Here is a 21,144-nt window from a genome sequence, read left to right as displayed (position 1 = left end):
GAGTGGAACATTGGGCCCTGGGAAATAAGTCCCTGACATGGTAAAGAAAGACCTTATGAAATTGTTACTTTTCTACAATTCTGTTGAAGGTCATTTTTCCCTTAAATTTATCAGAAAGAATACATACATGCTGCTAATGGAAAATCTCATCAAACCAAATAGGGTAAAACCTGATCCACAGAGGACATTGTTTTGTTATTAGGTTGGCATGCATCAGTAAAACATTCTGGGTAGTTTTGTGGATCAATCCAACCCCCTGACAAGAGTCAAGTCCTGAAGCCAGCAGCCGTTTTGCTTTTATGCTTCACCAACTGGTTCCAGCTTCAAATGAAACAAATACATTCTCTACAAGAGTGAGCTTGCTAAGAAATCACCTAACCTCCTCAATTAATACGTCTTTCCAGTCCGGTACACTGAAGCCAAGTTGCTCTCTGACTCAGACAAACTCTGGCTTTTGTAATGTATGTTTACGCCCTGTCCTCTACGGAAGTGTTTCTCAACCGGGATGCCGTCCCAAAAAATATTCTGATGTGGATGACCAAATTAATTCAAAATGTAAAAAATGATAGTAATGCAACTTTTCATGAAAACACAGATAATTATATCCGCCTCTGTAAAGGAGATGGGAGTCTCAGGAAATTGGGTTCTAGATGGATGGTGTCCCGGTCAGAGAACACGGAGAACAGACTTTCCCAGTTGAACTGTTTTATTGATGTTTTGTTCACACTGTATAAACTGTGTGTGTGTGTGTGTGTGTGTGTGTGTGTGTGTGTGTGTGTGTGTGTGTGTGTGTGTGTGTGTGTGTGTGTGTGTGTGTGTGTAACAATAATACAAACAAAGGAATTGTATTAATAATAGTACAAATTATCTGTAAAACAACAATTACAGTATAATACAAATGCTTACACTAGCGAGTGACATACTCTAACACAGAAGTTAGCAACAAGCTACCATTAGCATACGGTGCAATGTTACTGCTTAGTGCTTACTACTATATATTAACATTACTAGACATAAACACTGGGAAGTTTACAATTGCACAAATAAACTCTCACCGTTATGCCTTTACGCAGACTGGGGGGGGACTTGAGATTTTGCATAATTATAGGGCGCTGTGACTGCAAAAAAGGTTGAGAAACGCCGCTCTAGGGCCCCAGTTTGAACAGGCCTGTGAAACACACAGGCCTGTTCACTGGACTGCCTGTGTGTTTCACAGGCAGTCAAGTGAGGGGGGAGGGAGGGGGCTGCAAAGAGCCCTCAAGATGAAGTAGAGTTAAGAGGAGAAACTTGTTTAAAATATGTTGCTCTTTACCACAAGAGCTTGTCGTGGATGCATAAACACACTCTTGGGTTTAAGATGAACTTGAAATTCAAAACAATTGAACCTCAAATTCATTTTATTCTCAGGATTTCTCCGCGAGAGACGAGAGGCAGCAGGGAAGCACTTACCTGCGTTCTCCTACCCAGCCTCTCGGTCAACACACACACAATAACTGCTCCGGGGAAGTGAAGGGTAATGGGATTGATATGGTTGACACATTTTATAACAAATGGCTAGGCAATAAAAAATGCCCGGTGAAATAAAGTGAATTGAATGGAAATTGAAAATGGACTTGATGGAACAGCAGTTCATTTATTCAGGCAGATGGAAGGCCCAGAGGCAGACTCGGCACAGGAAGCAAAGTGCTGGTCAGCAGCGCGTTCGTGTGTGTGTGTGTGTGTGTGTGTGTGTGTGTGTGTGTGTGTGTGTGTGTGTGTGTGTGTGTGTGTGTGTATGAGTGTTTTATACAAGCAGCAGACTGAAATATTTCTAAGCACTTATAGCTCTGAATATCATGTAACCGGCAGCAGTGTATTTTCATCTTGGTGCTCAGCGCTATGGGTGGAGGAACTGGCAGAGACGTAGGTCAGGCGTGTGTGTGTGTGTGTGTGTGGGGGGGGGGGGGGTCCACAAAGCACTGACTTTGCTGAAGGAAGGGTGGTCTGTTGAAACTTTGACCCCTGCTGTCATCATACTAGGGTACAACGTGACATTACTTTTAAAGACGCATTGGGGGAAGTCAGCTACAATTTAATTAGAAAAAATAATCTGACCTTAAAGACTCCCTATTCTGCGTTTTATAGGTGTGTGTGCATGTAAACGGTCTGCAAAGGCTAAAATTCCACGAGCATAATATGGCCCCTTTAAGCTCCATATAGTAGATCCTCAGCAGCTTTCGGTCATATCACATGATCTTCCTCAGCAGATGGAGTTTCCCCAGTGGTCATGATGAAATTTAATAAGGTTCTATTGCTGTGGTCACATCAGTTTCCAGTAACTAAGAGCTCCCTTGTTTAGTTCAAACCATAGTTTTGTGATGTTTTATAATTTGTTCTTTTGACATTTGTGGCGTCTTTATCGGTCAGCAGAGTCATAAAAGATTTCATTTAGCCCCCAGACACAGCATGTGCCCGGCATGCTCTAAAATCATAGAAGGGGGTTTGTTCACAAAATGCTAAATAAAAAAAAATCATAACATTTATCCCTTATGTCTGGCCCTCATTCTCAATTTGGTTGGACTTTATACATTTATATCACACCCACAGAATTAAAATACACAGTTCACTTTGGACAGCTTGCATTGAATTAAACTGTTCAAATGAAAAACGTCTGATGTTGTTTGGCATACAAAAACACTTTCCCCCCAATCCAATCAATTAAACTGAACACAACATATGAACAGTATTACAGTAAGAGTGTACCTGATATAATCCATAGACCATTACTAATCATTTTTAACACATATCTAAATGTGACACTTGCTTTTGTTCAAAATGCTGTAATACCAAACACTATGTGTGGATGTCTTAAAAAAAATCAAATGACACGATATGTTTTCAGTTGATTTTGTATTTTTTATTGAATAAATGATTTTAAAAGGTAATAACAATGTTTAAAACTACATTATCTTCACAGCCATTGCTTACATACTCATCTATATATATTCTTTCAACCCTTCCCACACTTTTGCTTTTTTTTTTTCTTACGTTTTTTTTTGGTGTGTTTATTTTTGTGTTTTTTTTCTTTTGGAGTCATACTATCATATTAAATGCCCGTTTCAAGTCTTGTCACACTAACAGCAATTCAAAAGGAAAGGAGGAAGAGTCTAGTTCTACAGGGGATGGATTCAAAGTTCCCATATTCATAATATTCCATCAACATTTTTTAAAATTTACTAAAGAAAAATATCAAAAAAAATCAAAAGGAAAAGAAAGAATTGGTATGAGGAGTTACACCAGGTAACCCTCCCAGCCCATCAGGCCACTGCACCAGAAAGTCCTTTTGTACAGTGACACGTCTTAGAATCAGTGTCTCAAAAATTCTGAACATAGAAAACCACTAAAATAATTTTGAAACTAGATCCAAAATATTATTTTGAAAAGAATTTATTTTTGATGTACAAAAACAGTCATTTTCTTTTTTTTATTTTCTTTTTAACTTTTTTTGTTTTAATATAAAAGCTTCAAACACAAGTTTATTGTAGTTCTTATTTCATTCGTCATTATCATTATTATTATTGATTCATTTATTCTCTTTTTTTTAAATTAATATTTATCTATCAGTGCGATTGTATACCAGTGCAGCTACTGGGTCCAGAGTAACGAAAACAGGCTTTTCATCTTTAATGGCATAAAAAATAAGGAAAAATCCATCTTTTATACAAAGTATAACTGCTGGTCTTTAGGGAAAAAAACATTTATAAACCCATAAAGCTAGGAGGCACACCATGGGATTTTCATTTTTGTAAATTATAGCAATAATGTACTAATACTACTTCTAATAATAATAATAATAATAAAAAACAAAACAAGTTACAACAATTTGCAACCATCCTTGATGCCATGAACGGCTTCAGAGAGACTCAATGAAAATCCATTGAAAGGTTGCTTAACAAGTCAAGACAGTTGAGAAATCGCACACACAAAAAAGTAATAGACAAAAAAACATATTGTCAATTTGCAGGGAGTGTCTTTTGAAAGGACAGGAAGCCAAGCCCGTGAGCAGCATTTGGGCACAGCCGCTGGCATCTTTGGTTCAGTCGAACATACGAAGGTAACACGAGCTTAAGCATTCCACGACACATGAGAGCGAACGCACACGGAATGCTGAGGCCGAACTCTAACCCTGGTATGGAACCAAAACACAATCTGCTACAACGAACTACGAATGCCGTTCCATAATATCCCATGAGGTATCGATGCTTTAAAACAGATAAATCAGTACAGACGCGGGACTATTTTCTTCTACGTAAAACATTAGCTCTTCGTCCCATCGTAGGAGATGAATACCTTCATCATAGTTTGAGGTGTTGACGTCTGTAATCCCAGAGGTCCAACCGTTCAGCAGCTTAAGGAAAAACAGAGGAAGTGCTCTGTGAAAGCAGCATCCAAATATTCCAGGAAAACGGATGCTAATACTGCGACCATCTACCCAACGACCCAAAACCTTGATAATCTTGGCCGTAAGGTCGGAAGTAATCTAGGAAGGAGGGAGGGGGGGGGCTACGCATGGCTTCTTGTCCTTTCAAACCTGCAATGGTGTTGACTTGCACTGCTAGGAAGAAAAAAAAAAAACACCTGTTGAACAGATCTGCATATATCAAGGATAGTAAAGGTAACGCATGTAGGATTTTCTCTCAGTACACCATTAACAGTACATTCTGGAGCCCCTAAGTTTGCTGTGGGGGCTTTTTCCTTCTTCATTATATGGGTAAGAATATCACTCTGTTTTTCCCATAGGGAAGTCACCCTAACGAAAGCACAGATTCTTCTCTACCGCTTGCGCCGGTCAAATCTCTCGGTATTTAACAACTTGCCGCCATTTCACGGCGACACTCTAAAAGAGAAAATCTTACATGCAGCATCTTTAAAGTATGATATGATCGATGAGTCCGCATGACCAGTCACGAGCGCGTGACCACCCCAATATGAGGTCTGATAGCACCATATTTGTCTTTTAAATCTCTTAATGGTTAATAAGAGCGTCTAAGCCATAGATCAAGCATATCATGGATAAAACCATAGGTCTCATACTCATACGTACATGCAACTGAATACATTGCATGTGTACACAAAGACATATATGTAAAAGAGCATGGTCAATTTGGTTTTTGCAGCAGAAGAATTCAGGTTGTGCTGTATTAAAATGGGCCGGGGGACGAAGGCGTGACTGTTCCTATTCATCATGTAGTGTGTATTTATCAAGGAGACGGTGCTCCCGTGGTTTCTACACACTAAGGGTAACGACATCACAGAGCCCCGACATTATTTTAACAGAATGTGTTTATGTGGGGCTTTAAAAAAAGAATGGAGGACCAGCAGCTGGGCAAGCTAACAGGGCACTGCAGGCATACAGGAGCCCCCATATGTCTAACTTAATATTAGCATTCAAGTGAGGAAAGAGCCTTTCCTACACTGTGGTGGGAAGATTGGAGCTGGGAAACCACGGGACAGAGGAACAGTCAGAGCATCATCCGTTGGCCCATCATTTATCAAATCATTCTTTTAAGGCAACACAACTTAAATCTGGGTCATTTCGGGTTACTGTGGATGGAGTGCCAAAAGCCCTTGACATTTTTTTGCATAAAGAAAACAAAAGAACCTGTCAGTTAGTAAAGGCTGTTACCAAAACCATGTCAAGTTACAAGAACCTAGCACAACACTCCAGTGCAGAACTGAAAGCCACACGATCCTCAAAAAACATTCTAGAAAAGTTAGTCCAACTAGCCTATTGTGTGTGGATGTGACTCACAACGAGTGATATTTGGATGGGAAATGGCTTCTTAAGTTCTTACAAAGCCCTGGCTTGTTCTGTAGACTTTAACTGCAAGGGCACGGATTGCGCTGTAACCAATTCAACTGTGTTTTTGCTCTGACCTAGTGACAACAAACATTAGCGGACCACAAGATCTCGCAGAGAATGGTGAAAGTGCAGTTTCAACAACTACTTCTAAAAGATGCGATCACATGCACATCTAAACGACAGAGGAACGGGAATGACACCTCCTTTGTGCGTCACGTGGTGCGTCTTCATTCAAAATGACAGTTTCAATACATCATACTTAGTGAACAAGTGACAAAATGGTTAACTATACTCTGAAGAGGCAAGACAATGTTTCCACGACGACACGGGCAATATACAACAGATGACTGAAACCTCGGGGTTGGGCTAGCATTCAGTGAGGGTGCGAGTTTGCATTCAGATGTTGGAAACCCAAAATTCCTTTAAATTGGTACGCAAACAAGACTCTTTCAAAGTGGAGTAAAAAGAGATTTTATGGCTTTTTTTTTTGCGTGTCCCTGACAAGTGACTCCCTGCCAGTAAGCTCCGTAAAAAGACAGTAAATTTAAATTACATTTTTCATGCTTTGTTTTTTTAAATCTAGGGACCTGGAGTTACGCTTGCTCCTACCTTCCAATTCAGGGAAATCAGAGCAACTTGTCCCGTTGTGTAGATAACTAAGAAATCCCCCTGTGATTATCCTCAGACACAATGGCTTCGTCCACATTTAACAAAAATACTCAGTTCAAGGACTACAATTTCCACCACAAAACACTACAATTTTAAGGGGGGGAGCTTTCAAAAAAGATAAAATCTAGGGAGTCTTTAGGTTAAAATCCGATTTCTAATTTCAATCTCACTGGTTTCTCCATCTTGTGGAAGACCAGAATCTATATCCACACACAGAAATACACACAAGAATGCAAACTCAAAAGATTAACACTACCAGCAAAAAGGGCATCACAATCCTACTATCTATACTTTGGAGAATACAGATCCCAGTATATAGTTCCAACTACGACACTACACGAGTTTATAAAGCTCAACAGTCAAGGTTTTTCCTGTTGAGAGGAATCAGAATAGAGACGACACAGCCTTTGAAAACCACCGTTGCCTTGCTACATGGCCTGGATAGAAAGATAAAGAATAAAAGAAAAAATAACACAATGATACATTTTTAGCAAAGCCTAAATAATATACGCGCTACACTAATCCACCGTAAGAGACTTCCTTCCATCCACAGAATCAAACACCTGATTAGGTTTGCTGAAAAGTCGTTAAGATTAATCAAATCGAATATTGGTTTTCAAAAATGTTATGAATAGGGGGGGTTATAGATATTGGTATACATATGCTGCAAAAACGTAACCACAGGCAAAGAAAAAGAAATGTGGATTTCTTGCCATGAGCAAATGATGCTTCAGTTGCCACCCCGTTGCCATGTCAACGTCTGGGAGACGGCCAGCATGGCAACGGAAACTATCATCATAAAATGGTACAGTAGTAGAAATAGCTAGACCAGGAGGGGGCGGGCTCTCCAGGGAAAAGGTCCGCGGAGAGGTCCAGTGATTGGTCATGCGGCTCGCTGTCAGGAATAATGGTTGTAGGGTGGTAGAGGGTGCCCGATGCCGTTCTGGTAGTGATGGTGCTGGCGGTGGGCGATGTACTCTGCATAACCCATTGTCAACTTCTCGCTACGGTACCTAGGGAGGAGACGAGACGTGTTGGTAAAGACACCGAAGGACAGGACCTGGTGTCAAGGCTGGAGTCAGGACAGCAAAGATTTTTATGCAGTTGTTCCTCAGATATAACTCCAGAGGTTGAATTGCACCGTCGCAGTCTTGAGTTCAAAATGTATGCGGCACAACAGCCAGATATAGATCGTCTTTTTGCTTTCATGCACTCGTCTTTCTATGTTGTGAAAACCAGGCTCCTACATGACACGCATTTCAACTCAAAGTTAATTGAGAAATTTGGATAAGTCATTGTAGTCTAAAGCTGCATTAACACAATAAGCTATTTGCTCATTGCAAAGTTTAGTTCTATGGTTACTTCCTTTGCTAGCTTGCATAGCTACATACAGCTGTTACTTCATTGGTTGCACTCTCAGCGCAACTAAGGCTAAGGTCAAAGTTTGAACGCAGCACTCTGCAATAATTGAAAGCGATGCGCTCAACGCTGAGGTTAGCAATGCTTAAAACTCCATCCAACCCATTTTTTTGTGGTCAGTCCCAACCGATGCTGCCTCAAGTGACAACACTTAAGGCAATTTATTAGATTTCACATGTCTCAGCTTTTCCCAGTAGTAGCAATGTCTTAAACGTATAAATAGACTGTAATGTGTAGCATCTGTGGAGTTCCCCTATAGGCTACTTGAAAGACAAAGTATATAAATATGGGTGGGGGAAATAATCGATACAGCATAGTATCATGATACTTTGTGTGGCGATATTGTATTGATACGCGGACCGATAAGTATCGATATGTTTTTATATAAACTATTCATATTGCAAATCCAAATGAAAGTTTTTGGTTCAATCCGCTAGATGGTGCTGAGCTTTTTCTTGTGCGTTCATGGCCATGGGTAAAGTCAGTGAGATTGGCAGGAAGTTAGTCAAAACAAAGATGGAGTCAGTGGAGAAAGAAATCAACAGTATCGTGGGGACCCTGGTGATTCCCATCCCTATAAACAGCCGCGGAAAAAATTGAGAGACCACTTCAGCATTATCATTTACTCTTGCTTTATTTTTTATAGATACATGTTTGAGTTAAATTATTATAATTTTGTTTAATTGTATTCTATAAACTACTGACATTTTTTTCTCTGCGGAATTCAACAAACACTGGAATGGCTGCCATACATGTAGAGATAAAGATTTAAGAAAAATGTGGAGTGGTCTCTTAATTTTTTCCAGGGCTCTGTGTGTGAGATATATATATATATATATATATATATATATATATATATATATATATATATATATATATATATATATATATATTCTTTAAAATGTGCTTTATATTCAATTTTAGCAACTCTGCTTGGCTGGCGAAACTCATACTTCCCAGCATTGCATACAAGATGAGATTTTAATCTTACCTGGTTAACTTAATGGTCTTCCTGAAGTCATTTGTGATGGGAGCTTTGTATCCTCCCTTTCGTAGTAAGGAATCTATGGTTTGAATGTGGTCCCAACCTTGATAAAATAAAAGTTAAAAGATCTTAACACCTTTCGTAAGATCCACATCTACATTATCTTTCCAAAAAAAGCAGATGAGGCTGGGATTGTTAGGGGCACAAATAGATCTCACCTTGCTCCTTTGCAACCTCTGGTAGATAGGTGGCGGTGCGCTTTGAACCTTTTTCATTGAAAAACTCTATCCTAATACCGTGAACACCCACCTAGAATTCAAGACATGCATCACAAGGACATAATACATTTTTAACCCCATGAATCTCTCTATCCAACAAAGATACATTTGTAAAACTCACATGCTGAATTGTTACATTTTGCCACTTTTTTTAGCACCTCTTCAAACTTCCTGATTAACATTTGACTACGCTTAAGATTCTGTGGGTTTTTGTGTTAACCTCAAAAAAACTGTGGAGGAACTGCTGTGTATTAATAGCAAAAAATGTGAGCAAATTAGCCATAACACTTCTCAACACAATTGTTTTAACAAACCAAGTCCCTTACCTCCCAGTCAAGGTAATCACCGACGTCTTCAAAGTTGGTGAGAAGAGACACTGAGCAGAAGAGGCGAGGCAGCTCATCCCTTGTCATAGGGGGGAAGCGGCTGTCTTTAAGGGCACTGCAGACATAAAAGCACAAAGAAACCATCTATTACAAGAGGCGATTCAGAAAAGACTTGTGAAAGATAAGACTGAATTGGATTAACTTAAGATTTTCATTTTAAATTGAGGGCTAATTTCCAACATGTGATGGAGGACGCCCTTTCTGTAATGTAGATGACCTATGGACATAAGGACACCAGCATAACCGCAGCATGGACTCCGATCATGGCTGTTTACAGCAACTCGTAATGTGTGTATCTGCACACAGAAAGGAGCCGTCTGTTTACATGTTATTGACAGCTTTATCTAACCCTACTACGAAATTGCACACCAGGTATTACCAGAGGGACCCGTTTACACTTAAAGTTGGTAGACGTGTTTTGTAAGGGGTGGTGTGACATTTTAATATCAGTAACATATATATTTAATTACGATTTCTAATTTAATTGTACACCAAAGCCATGTTGATGCCAAACCGGTGTTTAACCCACCAGGTCTGATAGTCCACCATTGTGGGTTTAACCCAGTGTGTCTGGACATCCCAGTAAACCTACACAAGGACTCTTTATTACAACAATATTGAAATAACAGTTTTATAACAGTTCATTTTACAGTTTACAGTTATAGTAAAGATATCATTACAATGTATTGTGTCAATGCTTGTCCTTTTGATCTCATGATATCCAGGACTTCTAGAATGAATAGACTTTTATGAAATACATACAAATGTCATTATTAAAATGATTTTAGCATATCTTATCAACTTTGGTTAATAAGATTGTGTGGGTGGCACATTTTAAGTGTAGTTGGTCTGACTTTAATATAAAAGTGCTTACACATATACAGTTAATAGAATCAATTAGTCTTAATACATAAAAAACTAATTATTTACTTTAATAACTTGTTTGTATTTTTTTTTGAAGCCCCAGGACCTGGGATCAAAGGAGACACGCGCTGCACACATCGTTACTGCAAGCTACATGAATGAAACAGAAAAAAGTAAATACTATAAGAAACAGAAAATGGATATTTGTTGCACTCATGTACAGGCAAACAATAAGTTCTGACTAACTGCTACTGTTGGTAAACAGTCGCCAATGCTAGTGCTCTTGATTCCTGTTGGTTTGTTATTTATTTTTGATCTACAGCTTTAGAATATAAATAACGTTGCCTTTTTCTTACCTGGTAAGGGTGTACTCCCTGAGTCCTGAGTGCAGGTTCATGGCAGAAAATGTACCTATACAACCCCTCAACCGCTTGTCTCTGCCTATTTTCCACGTGACAAACAGCGGGCTGAAAGAAAAGAAGGGCCCATGTTAAGGAAAGTTGACTTGAGTAACGTGCACATCGGAAGTACATTTCTGTAAGGTCAAAAGTTAATTTGGACGCTTTTCACACTAGGCGATAGACACCATTTTTTTAGGCCATGATGGTTCTGGACTATCTGTCCACCCATGACTTGGTAACCTTTTCGTTATTCAAAAAAACTAAACATATAACCCTTCATAAATGTATTAAAATTATTCAACTCCCCCTTTTAGTATCGGCTCAACTCGCTTGGAATCTCTGCTGAGGTGGTACTAAAAAGGGACAGGTACTATCCACAACTCCTCCTCAGAAAACCCAAAAGGAGTTGTGTCATATCACGCAATAGAAAACCTGCATTAGTCAACTAAGAATCTCCTTTGTGGAGGGCAGCACTCTGTGCAGCTAGAGGACATGAGAACCGATATATTCATGTTTCAGTCAAGACACTGAAACATGACAGAACTTGTTTTTTTGCAGCTCTGTCGTTACCAGATTGTAGGATTGTTTTAAGCGTTTTTTGGCGAGAACCTTGGATGAATAGTTTTCACAGCAAAGTAAAATAGATTGAGAATTATGATTGGTTTTACCAGTACATGGAATTTATCATGGCCTTTAGTGTTTACCGATGGATCAAAGTTAATCAGAATGCAACTAGTATTTGCTTTGAATACTACATTTCTGGAATTGTGACATACCTAGTTGCAACATTGTTGGTAGGCATCCCAGTGGATCGGAAGCAATTGAGTGCAGAACAGGGAATAGATCTTTAAGTATGTAAGTATTTGAATATTTACCTAAAATGGAAATAGCCTCAGTTTGTTAATATACATGTCCTTCAAGTTTCTCGACAACTGTCCATCCAATCTACTTCACACATGGCCGGCGTATTGCAGAGGACTGAAGGAAGTGCAGTGTCACAACAGTTAATCTGACTCACTGATTTATTGTCACTTTTCCATCGAAGGTCTTGTTCTCAGATGCCAAGTCACACACCATTGCAGGGCTCCACACTTTTCCCAATAGTGCTGCCTTTATATGAGCATCAGTTCAATTTAAGAGCACCAATTAAAATTCAGAACGCCTATCAAATAATTAAACAAAAGTTACCCGTGTAGCTTAATTATTAGATAGACAATCATTACAACTAGAGATGTTTTGGTTATTTATCTTAACTCATTTGTTTTGTCTCTTTCAAAATGGACCAGTGTGGAGCCTCTGCATGTTCTGTACTGATACAGCAACTTGGTGATCTTTTTCCCTTTCTCACTAAAAAATTGAAAATGCAAATGTGTAAAGAGTAAAAGAGAAAGGAGAAAAAGGAAAAAAATTAGCTCACAGATTTTCCTCAATACCAGAACCAATGCTTTAACTGCACTGGCGTACACAGTGTTCTGCTTGTTTGATCCATTAAATCTTGAGCTACAATTCCTATATGTTTAAAAAGGCTGTAAAAAGTCAAATTTTACAAAAGGAAACATACATGAGACATTTTTTCTTTGAACCAATTTGTAATTTTATTTTTAGCTTCTTCACACAAAACAGCTGTGTTACAAAATCAAAACAAAAGTACCAGTAAATAAACAAATACTTTTGAGTTACAAAAGGAAAATAAAATTATTTTTACAGCCCATTGTTGCAGAATAGTAAAAAAAAAAAACTAATGTTCACCGCTATAACCCTTTATCTCTTACAAACTTTCACCCAGCCTTTCCTCAGGATCCTTCCCCTTTCTCTGCCAGTGAGGAAAGGTGTTGTCTTCTGGTGTTCTCAGGAATGTACAGGGACAAAAGTTAAAAGGAAAAATTGGTGGCGTTCACCATTTAGTAGCACATTGGATAAGATAACACGTATTAATGATTGCTAGCTAGTAATTTTCTTCAAATTATAGGGTTGTAAGTTTAGCTTTCCATATCTTCAAAATGAAAGATTATATTTTTTCATCCATGTAAACAAACATAAAATAACACTGATTTGAAATATCAACAATTACAGTTGCCTTATCAAGTTATACAACTATTCAATTCACCTTAAGTAAGCAAGCTAAATAAGCTCACTGGTTATGCTAATGTACCTGTAGGAGTGTTCGCTGGCTAGTGCGGTCCACTGGTCTTCTGCATTCAAAATTATGCAAATTCAAATAAACTGTATGCTGTCTTGGCAGTCCTTGAACCATCGACCTTTGCGCGAATATTAAGAGACAGTTTTTAGCATTTTACATTCTATTGAGAGGAGAATGATTGCTCTTTTTACAAATTCCAACAACATGTAAGATAGGCAAACAAAACCTAAAATTGAAAATTTTGTAAAACAGTGTCTTAAAAAGGATTTAAGTGTTCATGATCTTATGCCTGTGTGTGTTTACTGGCTAACTCTGCAGAGCACAGAGTCTATGTCATATGTTGTAGTTGTTCTGAGGACTTCAATAATTCAATCTGACAATGCCCCCAAATGAAGGACATGTTGAGGACAACACCAACAACAAGTATGAGCTTCTCAAAACAGTTGTGGGCAACATGTTTTGGTTTTTTTTTATCCTGAGACCCTCATGCAATGAGGCAGTAATCCAGATTGCAGAGGTGACATCAGTTTAAATGTTTAAGGGGTATTGCCTTGTGTCGAAATAGGGAATGGGCCATAAAGTAAATGGACTTGTGCATTAATGTATGGACACAGCCATGTGTAGAATTAGGAATGTCTGATTCCCCCAGAAATAACAAATGCAGGATCTGGATTTCACAATTATCTGACATGTGTTGGTTAGTGTAATAGGCACCAAAGGCGTGGTATAGTGAGCTGTAGCAACTCTGTGACATTTAAATCCATGTATAGTGCCACACTAATGTCTGGTTTGAATGTGTACAGCATTTTGTCTGCTATGTATTGAGGGGAGTTTAAAATAGACACTTGAAGAGATGCTAATGCTTTTGAGGACACATGTATCTAATTAAAGGCTCCAGTGTTCTGTTGTGTTGGGGTTTTTTTTCTTTCAAAAAGGTAAACATGCCAGAAGCTGTATTTCAAAAGGGCCATTGGTCAATATAGTCTCGACCATAAATCCAAAAATGGCACTTTGATGAGAATATGTTTATTAGGAAGAGAATGGGAATGTATTGTACACAAATACAAAGTGTATGATGGATTATTTCAATAAAACCAGCCTAAAGTTTGAACGTTTCACTTGAATACAAACATTCAACCTATATATTCGAAAAGACGACGGCAGCTCTCCCCCCCCCCGCCAATACACCTGAAAAGTAAATATACTATTGCAATTCTAAATATTTACTAAACAGCTTCAAAATCTGATTAAAACTCCAGCCAAGTCAAACGATAACCTAACATAACAAGGTATTTCTAAGGTGGGGTCGGAATGTTTCAGTGGAGGGCGCAGGAGTGCGGCTACGGTCAGGAAACATACATCGATTAATTGTATGGTTAATATGCCAATGACACAAAAATAAAGTGTTTAACTAATGATACTAATGTTTAAAATGTGTATTTGTTTACTTTTTGTGTTTCTTTAAAACTGACAGTACTGTTTGCCTGTTAAATTGTCCGTACGGAACGCTTAAGGATGTTTAATACTAAGCAAGATCGACTTTTCTTTGTTGGTTAGTGTTTCACTCGGTTAACGTCAGTCCGTCCTAAATTCAAGATTAACGTAAACTTACTAAGCAAAACCAGCCATAAACCGAGTCAGTTATGCGACAAGTAATCTGTCCATCATACCAGAGAGACCTTTTCCATTAAATGAAATACCACAAGCTCTGGATAGCTCCGTTGCTAAGATAATGTAGCTTGTAGCTAACAAAGCTTAGCATGGTATGTGGCAGCCAGAGTTCATTGAGGGCAACATAAATAAAATAATAATAATACTAACGTTAGTTTTGTGTATCTGTTTTTTTGTATAATTCTAGCGGCATGAATGTTCTATTGTGAGTTACACAAATGTTACTGTTAAACCGAAGAAATAAGCGATGTTATCTTACTCGGTCCACCCTTTCTTTCGTGTAGTGTTAGTGACTGACTGGCTAATATTAGCGTGTAGCAAACAGGCTTAACGTTAGCTAAAGCCTGTGTTTCTCGAGTTAGACCAACAGTATAAACAAAATAAATGTGTGACGAATAGCGACAAGTCACCTCAACGTCCCATCATCACTCAGTGTTAGGTATCATAGCAGTATGACATATGATCAAACATTCATTTTAATGTCAATGCTAGCTCAGTGCAGCGCTAGGCCAGTGCCGACAAGGCCCAAAATTCCAACTTAAGCCATGATCGCGAACCTTTAGCGTTAAATTCATTATGAATAAAATGTTGTTTCGATGTGACAGCTTGTGCCACCAACGCTGAAGCAGAGTCCAGAGGCAACCACGTGAAGTGTGTCCCAAAATACATGTGTTGAGAGAATACACAAATGAGCAAAAATATGCAGCAAAACAAAAGAGAAAAATACTCACTAGGGATCATTTGTAAACCTGGGTGTTCTCGGAGGTTGGTATCCGTACAGATGGCAATAAAGCACGTCGAAACAGAAGCAGCACATCTCCGCTGAGACAACCATCTTTCTGCCTCCACTGCCCGAACCGGGTCCCGAGCTGAGATTCGGGGAGAGGCCGGATGAAGAGTAACCGGCCGGGACTGGGGACAGAGCGTTCGTGCCGCTGCTACCACTACTACTACTGCTGCCGCTAACGTTACCCCCGGGTCCCCCCAGGCCGTTGGCTCTGCTCACGTTCGCCGCTGCTGCAACGGTCGCGGAGGAGCCAATCCCCAACTCCGAGCCACAATGTCCGGTTCCTGCCACCCCGCTTCCCGCCCCCACCCCGCCAGGACCCCCCGACCCGGGCGATCCCGACAGTTTCTGCTTCTTCACCCCGCAGCACCCGGCCGCCATCTTGGAACAATCTGCACCGACACACCGCTTCCGACCCATAACCGTCACCGCGGGAAGGGTGGGGGGGAACGCCGACCAGACGTAGAAATCCCACTGCGTTGATACGTATGACGGACAGTAATCCACTTTCACTCTTTTATTTTTTTTACGGAGGACGAAATAACCGATGTGGTGAGAAGACTGCAATGTCACCCTAGCGTTGCCGTTAAAAATGCGTGATTTCGCTACGCAAAATCCATAGCTGGATAAGCATTTTTTTCTTGAGTAGTCAGCCAGTCCAGCTTTGAACAACGGTGTTCCGTTGGATCACCGATAACGTCAAATCCCAGTCAAATATGCACTCCTTCTCCCTAACACGACACCAGCCGAGGCGATGTCAGTCAGTAAACATACAAGTTCAGGGAGTGCACAGTCCGAACAGGCCGCAGTTGTCAGTACCAAGGCGGTCCAGATGTGAAGCTGACAGCCAGTGCGCTGTAGCCCAGCAGCACACCTCTCCAAGTGTAAGCCGGGAGCTGGAGTACGCAGGACCCATAAGCTTTAGCACAAATTGCGCACAATGCCCGGCCGAGAGTAGCGTTTCATTGCACCAGCTTGTTTGCAACTGCCTCGCGAACTTCTAGTTACACAACAGGCCCAGTATGATGGAATTCCAGGTTCTAGAATAGCGCAGAATAAAATGGCATCTGACACTGCGGGGTTGGCTTGGCACAGTGAAACGCGTCAGCGCCGAGCAAGTCATTTCAGTAACGTTGGCCCACAGTTTGCACCGGCATGATGGACCCCGTTAGGAAAGAACCCTCAATAAGAGCACCACGTCAAATGCAGAAGTGAAAGTTTTCAGTATAGGATGGTTTGGAGGTTGTCATCCGTTTATGGGGATATACATAGAAGAGCATTCTAGTCCGTGAGCCGTGAGATATCCTCCGGGTTTGGCAACCCTCGCTCCTCACCCGTCTCTTAGCTGCTACCATTCAGTGCTGTCCGGGTAAAGCACTGTGATCAGTCGGTGGGCACAGGCATCGTTGTCGTGGGCACGCCGGATCGGATTCAGAAAATGCTTTGCGCCCAGTTCTTACACATTCTGCGTAGCTTCTTGGGGCATCAAATGTGCAATTCAGAAGAAGTGTACGGAACGGTGGAAGCATGCGCGCTCCCGACGTCCGCATGCATGGAAAAGTATCCCCAAGCTATAAAAGGCATAGAGCGGTCTTTTTGTCCTGGTGCTTTTCTTTATATATTTTAAGCAAGAATGGTTTAAAGGAAATTGATTTGCCAGAGTATTTATCTGAGACTATTCATGCTTTGTGTGTCTCTCTATGGGTGGAGATAAAGGGTATTTTCTTTTCAAAAAGCTCCTGTTAAAGTAATTTGTCAAATTGGTCTCATTCCAAACAGCATGAATGAAGCCATGTTGGCCAATATTTTATTTCAGGGCTGCTAGAAATTCTATGCCTCATGACAGTGAATTAATATAAAGAAGCAAATCATATCACAAATGTGTCGTGTCCGGGCTTGGAACCCCCTAATCATTCTCCAGTCTACAACATTTATCTGCGATGCTTCTGGAATATTTCCACAGTAAAGACAACAGTGACCGAATATAAATGTCAGCTGATGATGACCATCCTATGACAACACCACAATATAACATCCATTTGAGGGTGTGTTTTCCTTCCCTCCAATGCATTCAAAATACGTATAATCAGTGAAATACTTACTTTGGTTTAAAGTTTGAAGCCCTAGTGAAACAATTCCTCCCTTAATACAGATTCAATGCCTTTTTTCTATGGGTTTTTCATTTAATTAATGGAACCTTATACAGAGATGTATCCTTCTTCTTTAAGGTTTATGGGCCAAAGTTTATTTTCAAACTTCGGCAAAGTTGCATACTTTGGAAAAAAAATCAAGTGTCCAAAAATTCAGCCTGCTACAAACCCTTTTCAAAACTAATGATCACACAGAGCATACTGTTTGTCAATCAGCATTACAAGCCTCACTGACAGAGAACAGGTTGATATAATGTTAGAGCAATCTGTAATATCCTCAGTGCTATTTTATGTATGTATGGTAATAATTCTCAGAAAAGTAGTGGCAAATAAAATTATGTAAATGTCTGTAAAATTGCACTGCCAAATAGTGCTTGTATTTCGATTTAATTACTTTTCAGGGTTATGTGACCATTGACTGTTAAATCCTGAGTTTTATGATCTGGAGCAGTTAGAAACCCCTCCTATAAAGTGCATCATAACTGACTCAGCATACACAGTCCTTTTTTATAATAAAATGACAGTTGGCTTTGAGGGTATTGAATGATTATTTGCCTGATAAACGACCTTCCCAGGCAGACTAAAGTGCCTTTTAGGCTTTAAAAAAAACATTCCTTTATTAGTGTGGGTTTTGGTATAGCAATCATTGTCCTGCATGGATTACTTCTACCATGTTTTTGCTAAATGTCAGGCAAATGACAGCAAAGCCCTCAAAAATCATTGCACTCTTTGAGCTTCATATTGCATTGGGTTCAAAGACTTTCCCTATCTGTAAAGGTAGTTTTGAGGTTATTTAAACTGCAAATATAAATCAAAATCATATGTATTCTTCTTTATCATAAGCTGTCAAGGCTTGCATTACAATAAGCGTCAACAGAATAATTTTGGAAATGCTGTGTCATCAGTGATATGATGTTATATAATTGTCACAATCAGTACATTCATGTGCTGCTTGCTAATATGCTTTCGACAATGAGGTTCTACAGCAAAATACCTAAATTCACTATAGTAAGCTTACACTCCGCAGACGGAGATAAAGCTAAAATTGCTATTACCTCATTTTATGCTAAATTCTTTACAGTTAATAGAGCGTTTAGCTTAGTAGAGCATAGAGCTTGTGTGCACACAATGCCCGAGCAGCTGAGCATATTGTTTCCTCTTCAAAACCCCATTCATGCAACCCATTTTCGCTTTTCTGCATGGATGATTGCAATGTGATCCAGCCCACACAGATTATATTTTGCAGCTACAGGAAAGAGGAAAGCAGGCTAAATTTGCTCCCTTTTCAGCAAGAGTTTTTAGTTTAAACTGCTGTTCAAGGTCAAGATGGCTTTCTGAGCCCAACTGGCTGAGCTGATATTGTCGACATTTAATCTTCCTATTTAAGAATTCTCCTATGCACACAATTATGTTGTAAATATACTGTACATTGACAGAATAGACTGGTTTGTTCCATTCATTCACTGTCTGTTCTATTTTTAGGAGCGGAGACAATCTGGCATGTTGTTATTAGGACTTGGTTGGAATTTCCTGTACCACCAGGACTCTCGGCTCAACAGTCTGTGTACAGTAGCCTAAACAAAGAGAGTGAGCCGTAAGATAATTCAAATAAAGAGAAATTTCAGTAAATCTTCTTTAAAAAGTCAGAAAAATACAAAAGGAAATTACACATCTGGTTGAAAGGTCTTTAAATTGGACAGGAGTGAATATTATATAAAGGCCAGGTTTGGGTTAGATATAGTTGTAATACAATACTTTTAGATTACTTAAAAATCTAACATTTAGCACCTTTTACCCTAACCTAAATCGACGTGGCCACCAACGTTGTAGTCAAAAACATTTTCAATGCAATAAAAGGCTTTAAATTTAATCAAATTAAAATAACAAGTTTACCAAAACAGTGTTGCCACAAAAGGCACTGTTTGTGTTTTAAAGGTTTCAGGAATATGGGTCTTTGTGCACATTTCCATTGCTCATGTTTTTAATTAAAGGCCGCATGGAGGACTTTGCTCTTTTAAAGCAAGAGGAGCACTTACTCAAAATATTCATCTTCCATTTTCAATGTTTATAAGAAAGGTATTTCATCTCCATTATCCATAAATCATGAATAAAACATTACATTAAAAGCATTGGTTATCAGAAAAAAAAATCCATGGTGATATTTATTAATAATAATAATAATAATTAGAATCAAGTAGTCCTTGACAATTGCACAATTCCTTTACTAATTTTGGCTAAAAATCTTTCCACCCACTGATGTTTCGAGGTTTCAAGGCCGAATCCCCCTTTCACCCTGTTGCTTTTTAAATGTTCAATTGTCAAATGATTAATTATCAATATAAAGAATATACAAGCCAACAACCAGCATCAAAATACTTTTGACAACATTTTGGAACATGATGTTGAACACCATTCACACAGGTAATTTATTAAAATGTGTTTTTTATTGTGTGATAGAAATTCAATGAGAAGAGTACTGGAAAACAAAATAATCTGAATGTTGACTTGAGGTTGATCATGGATGATTGACAATGACAAAACACTGACAACACCATCATTTCTCACCTGCGTGGCCTTGTATGGTATGGCACAATGGGCAGTCTAATCAACTATGGGCTAACAGTTCTTCATGTATGTGATGTGACTATATTTTAGGGATATGTATAAAGTGTGACATTTTAATATATATAAAATATAGGAAATTGCTCACCAAATTACTTTACAGGGTGGAGCCAGACATCTGTGTTGGAGAGGATACACTCCATCAATGTTGTTGCAGTTCCAATTGGCCACAAGGTTGATAAAGGTCATGCATTGCATAGGACTCAGTTACAATAGTGTTTGGCAAGGACAACATTTAGATGAAAGGCCATTTCGATGACAAACAAATGGGAAATCTTCTTTTGGTGAAATATAAACATATGCTTGTCAGAAGCCTACAAATGCAACACGGATTAATGTTCTAACTTCTGACACTATTTTGCCCGCCTATAAGCCAAAGTATCTGGACTTTGCTGTTTTCCCCTCTGGCTCCCTTTGAAATGACCTTTCTTTTCCATTTAAAACAGAAAGTCACTCACCATTAGGGCTGGAAACTCATCTCATCAAGAGGAATATCATGTCATCCACTCAGTTTCCCTTTTGCCTCATTTCTTAAGAAAGAAAATCTCTCCTGACCCTTCTTTTTCTTATCATGGCAAGTGTGTCTTACACAAGTCGCATGCTTTTGCCTGATAAGCATGCTTTGCAGCTTGCTCTCTTCACTTTGCCTCAGACACATGCTGGCTGTTTTGCTATGTTGATCATCTAGGAAGTTAAAGTGTTCTCTTATGCCCTTATTGTCAACAACTAGTAACTAACAGTGATTTACCTCCTGCCCACATTTTGCCATAAAAGTGTTACTATTTTTAGTAAGTGGGTGAATGGGTCAAAAGAAGACAAAACTATTATTTGATCATTTTGGTTAATTTCATAAATGCAAGAATACGTTGAGATGTTATAAAGTATGACAACTCGGTTCATGAGCAGCTCATATCACTAATTTAAGATACC

The 21,144-nt window shown here is 39.2% G+C and overlaps 1 protein-coding gene across 1 annotated transcript; it reads right to left on the bottom strand.

Annotated features, from left to right (window-relative positions):
• Positions 1 to 2,874: 2,874 nt before the first annotated feature.
• On the bottom strand, positions 2,875 to 16,916 carry ammecr1 (AMMECR nuclear protein 1). Its single transcript, XM_063894720.1, has 6 exons — positions 15,387 to 16,916; positions 10,800 to 10,910; positions 9,520 to 9,634; positions 9,134 to 9,224; positions 8,922 to 9,018; positions 2,875 to 7,524 (listed from the first exon to the last, which is right to left on the bottom strand). Exons 1-6 carry the CDS (start codon positions 15,860 to 15,862, stop codon positions 7,410 to 7,412), a joined length of 1,005 nt encoding a protein of 334 aa, XP_063750790.1. The 5' UTR covers positions 15,863 to 16,916; the 3' UTR covers positions 2,875 to 7,409.
• Positions 16,917 to 21,144: the final 4,228 nt, after the last annotated feature.

The sequence above is a fragment of the Eleginops maclovinus genome, chromosome 11 (genome assembly GCF_036324505.1).
Source record: "Eleginops maclovinus isolate JMC-PN-2008 ecotype Puerto Natales chromosome 11, JC_Emac_rtc_rv5, whole genome shotgun sequence".
Classification (NCBI taxonomy): Eukaryota; Metazoa; Chordata; class Actinopteri; order Perciformes; family Eleginopidae; genus Eleginops; species Eleginops maclovinus.
The sequence above is the reverse complement of the archived record's forward strand: the minus strand, read 5'-3'. Positions and strand labels throughout refer to the sequence as shown.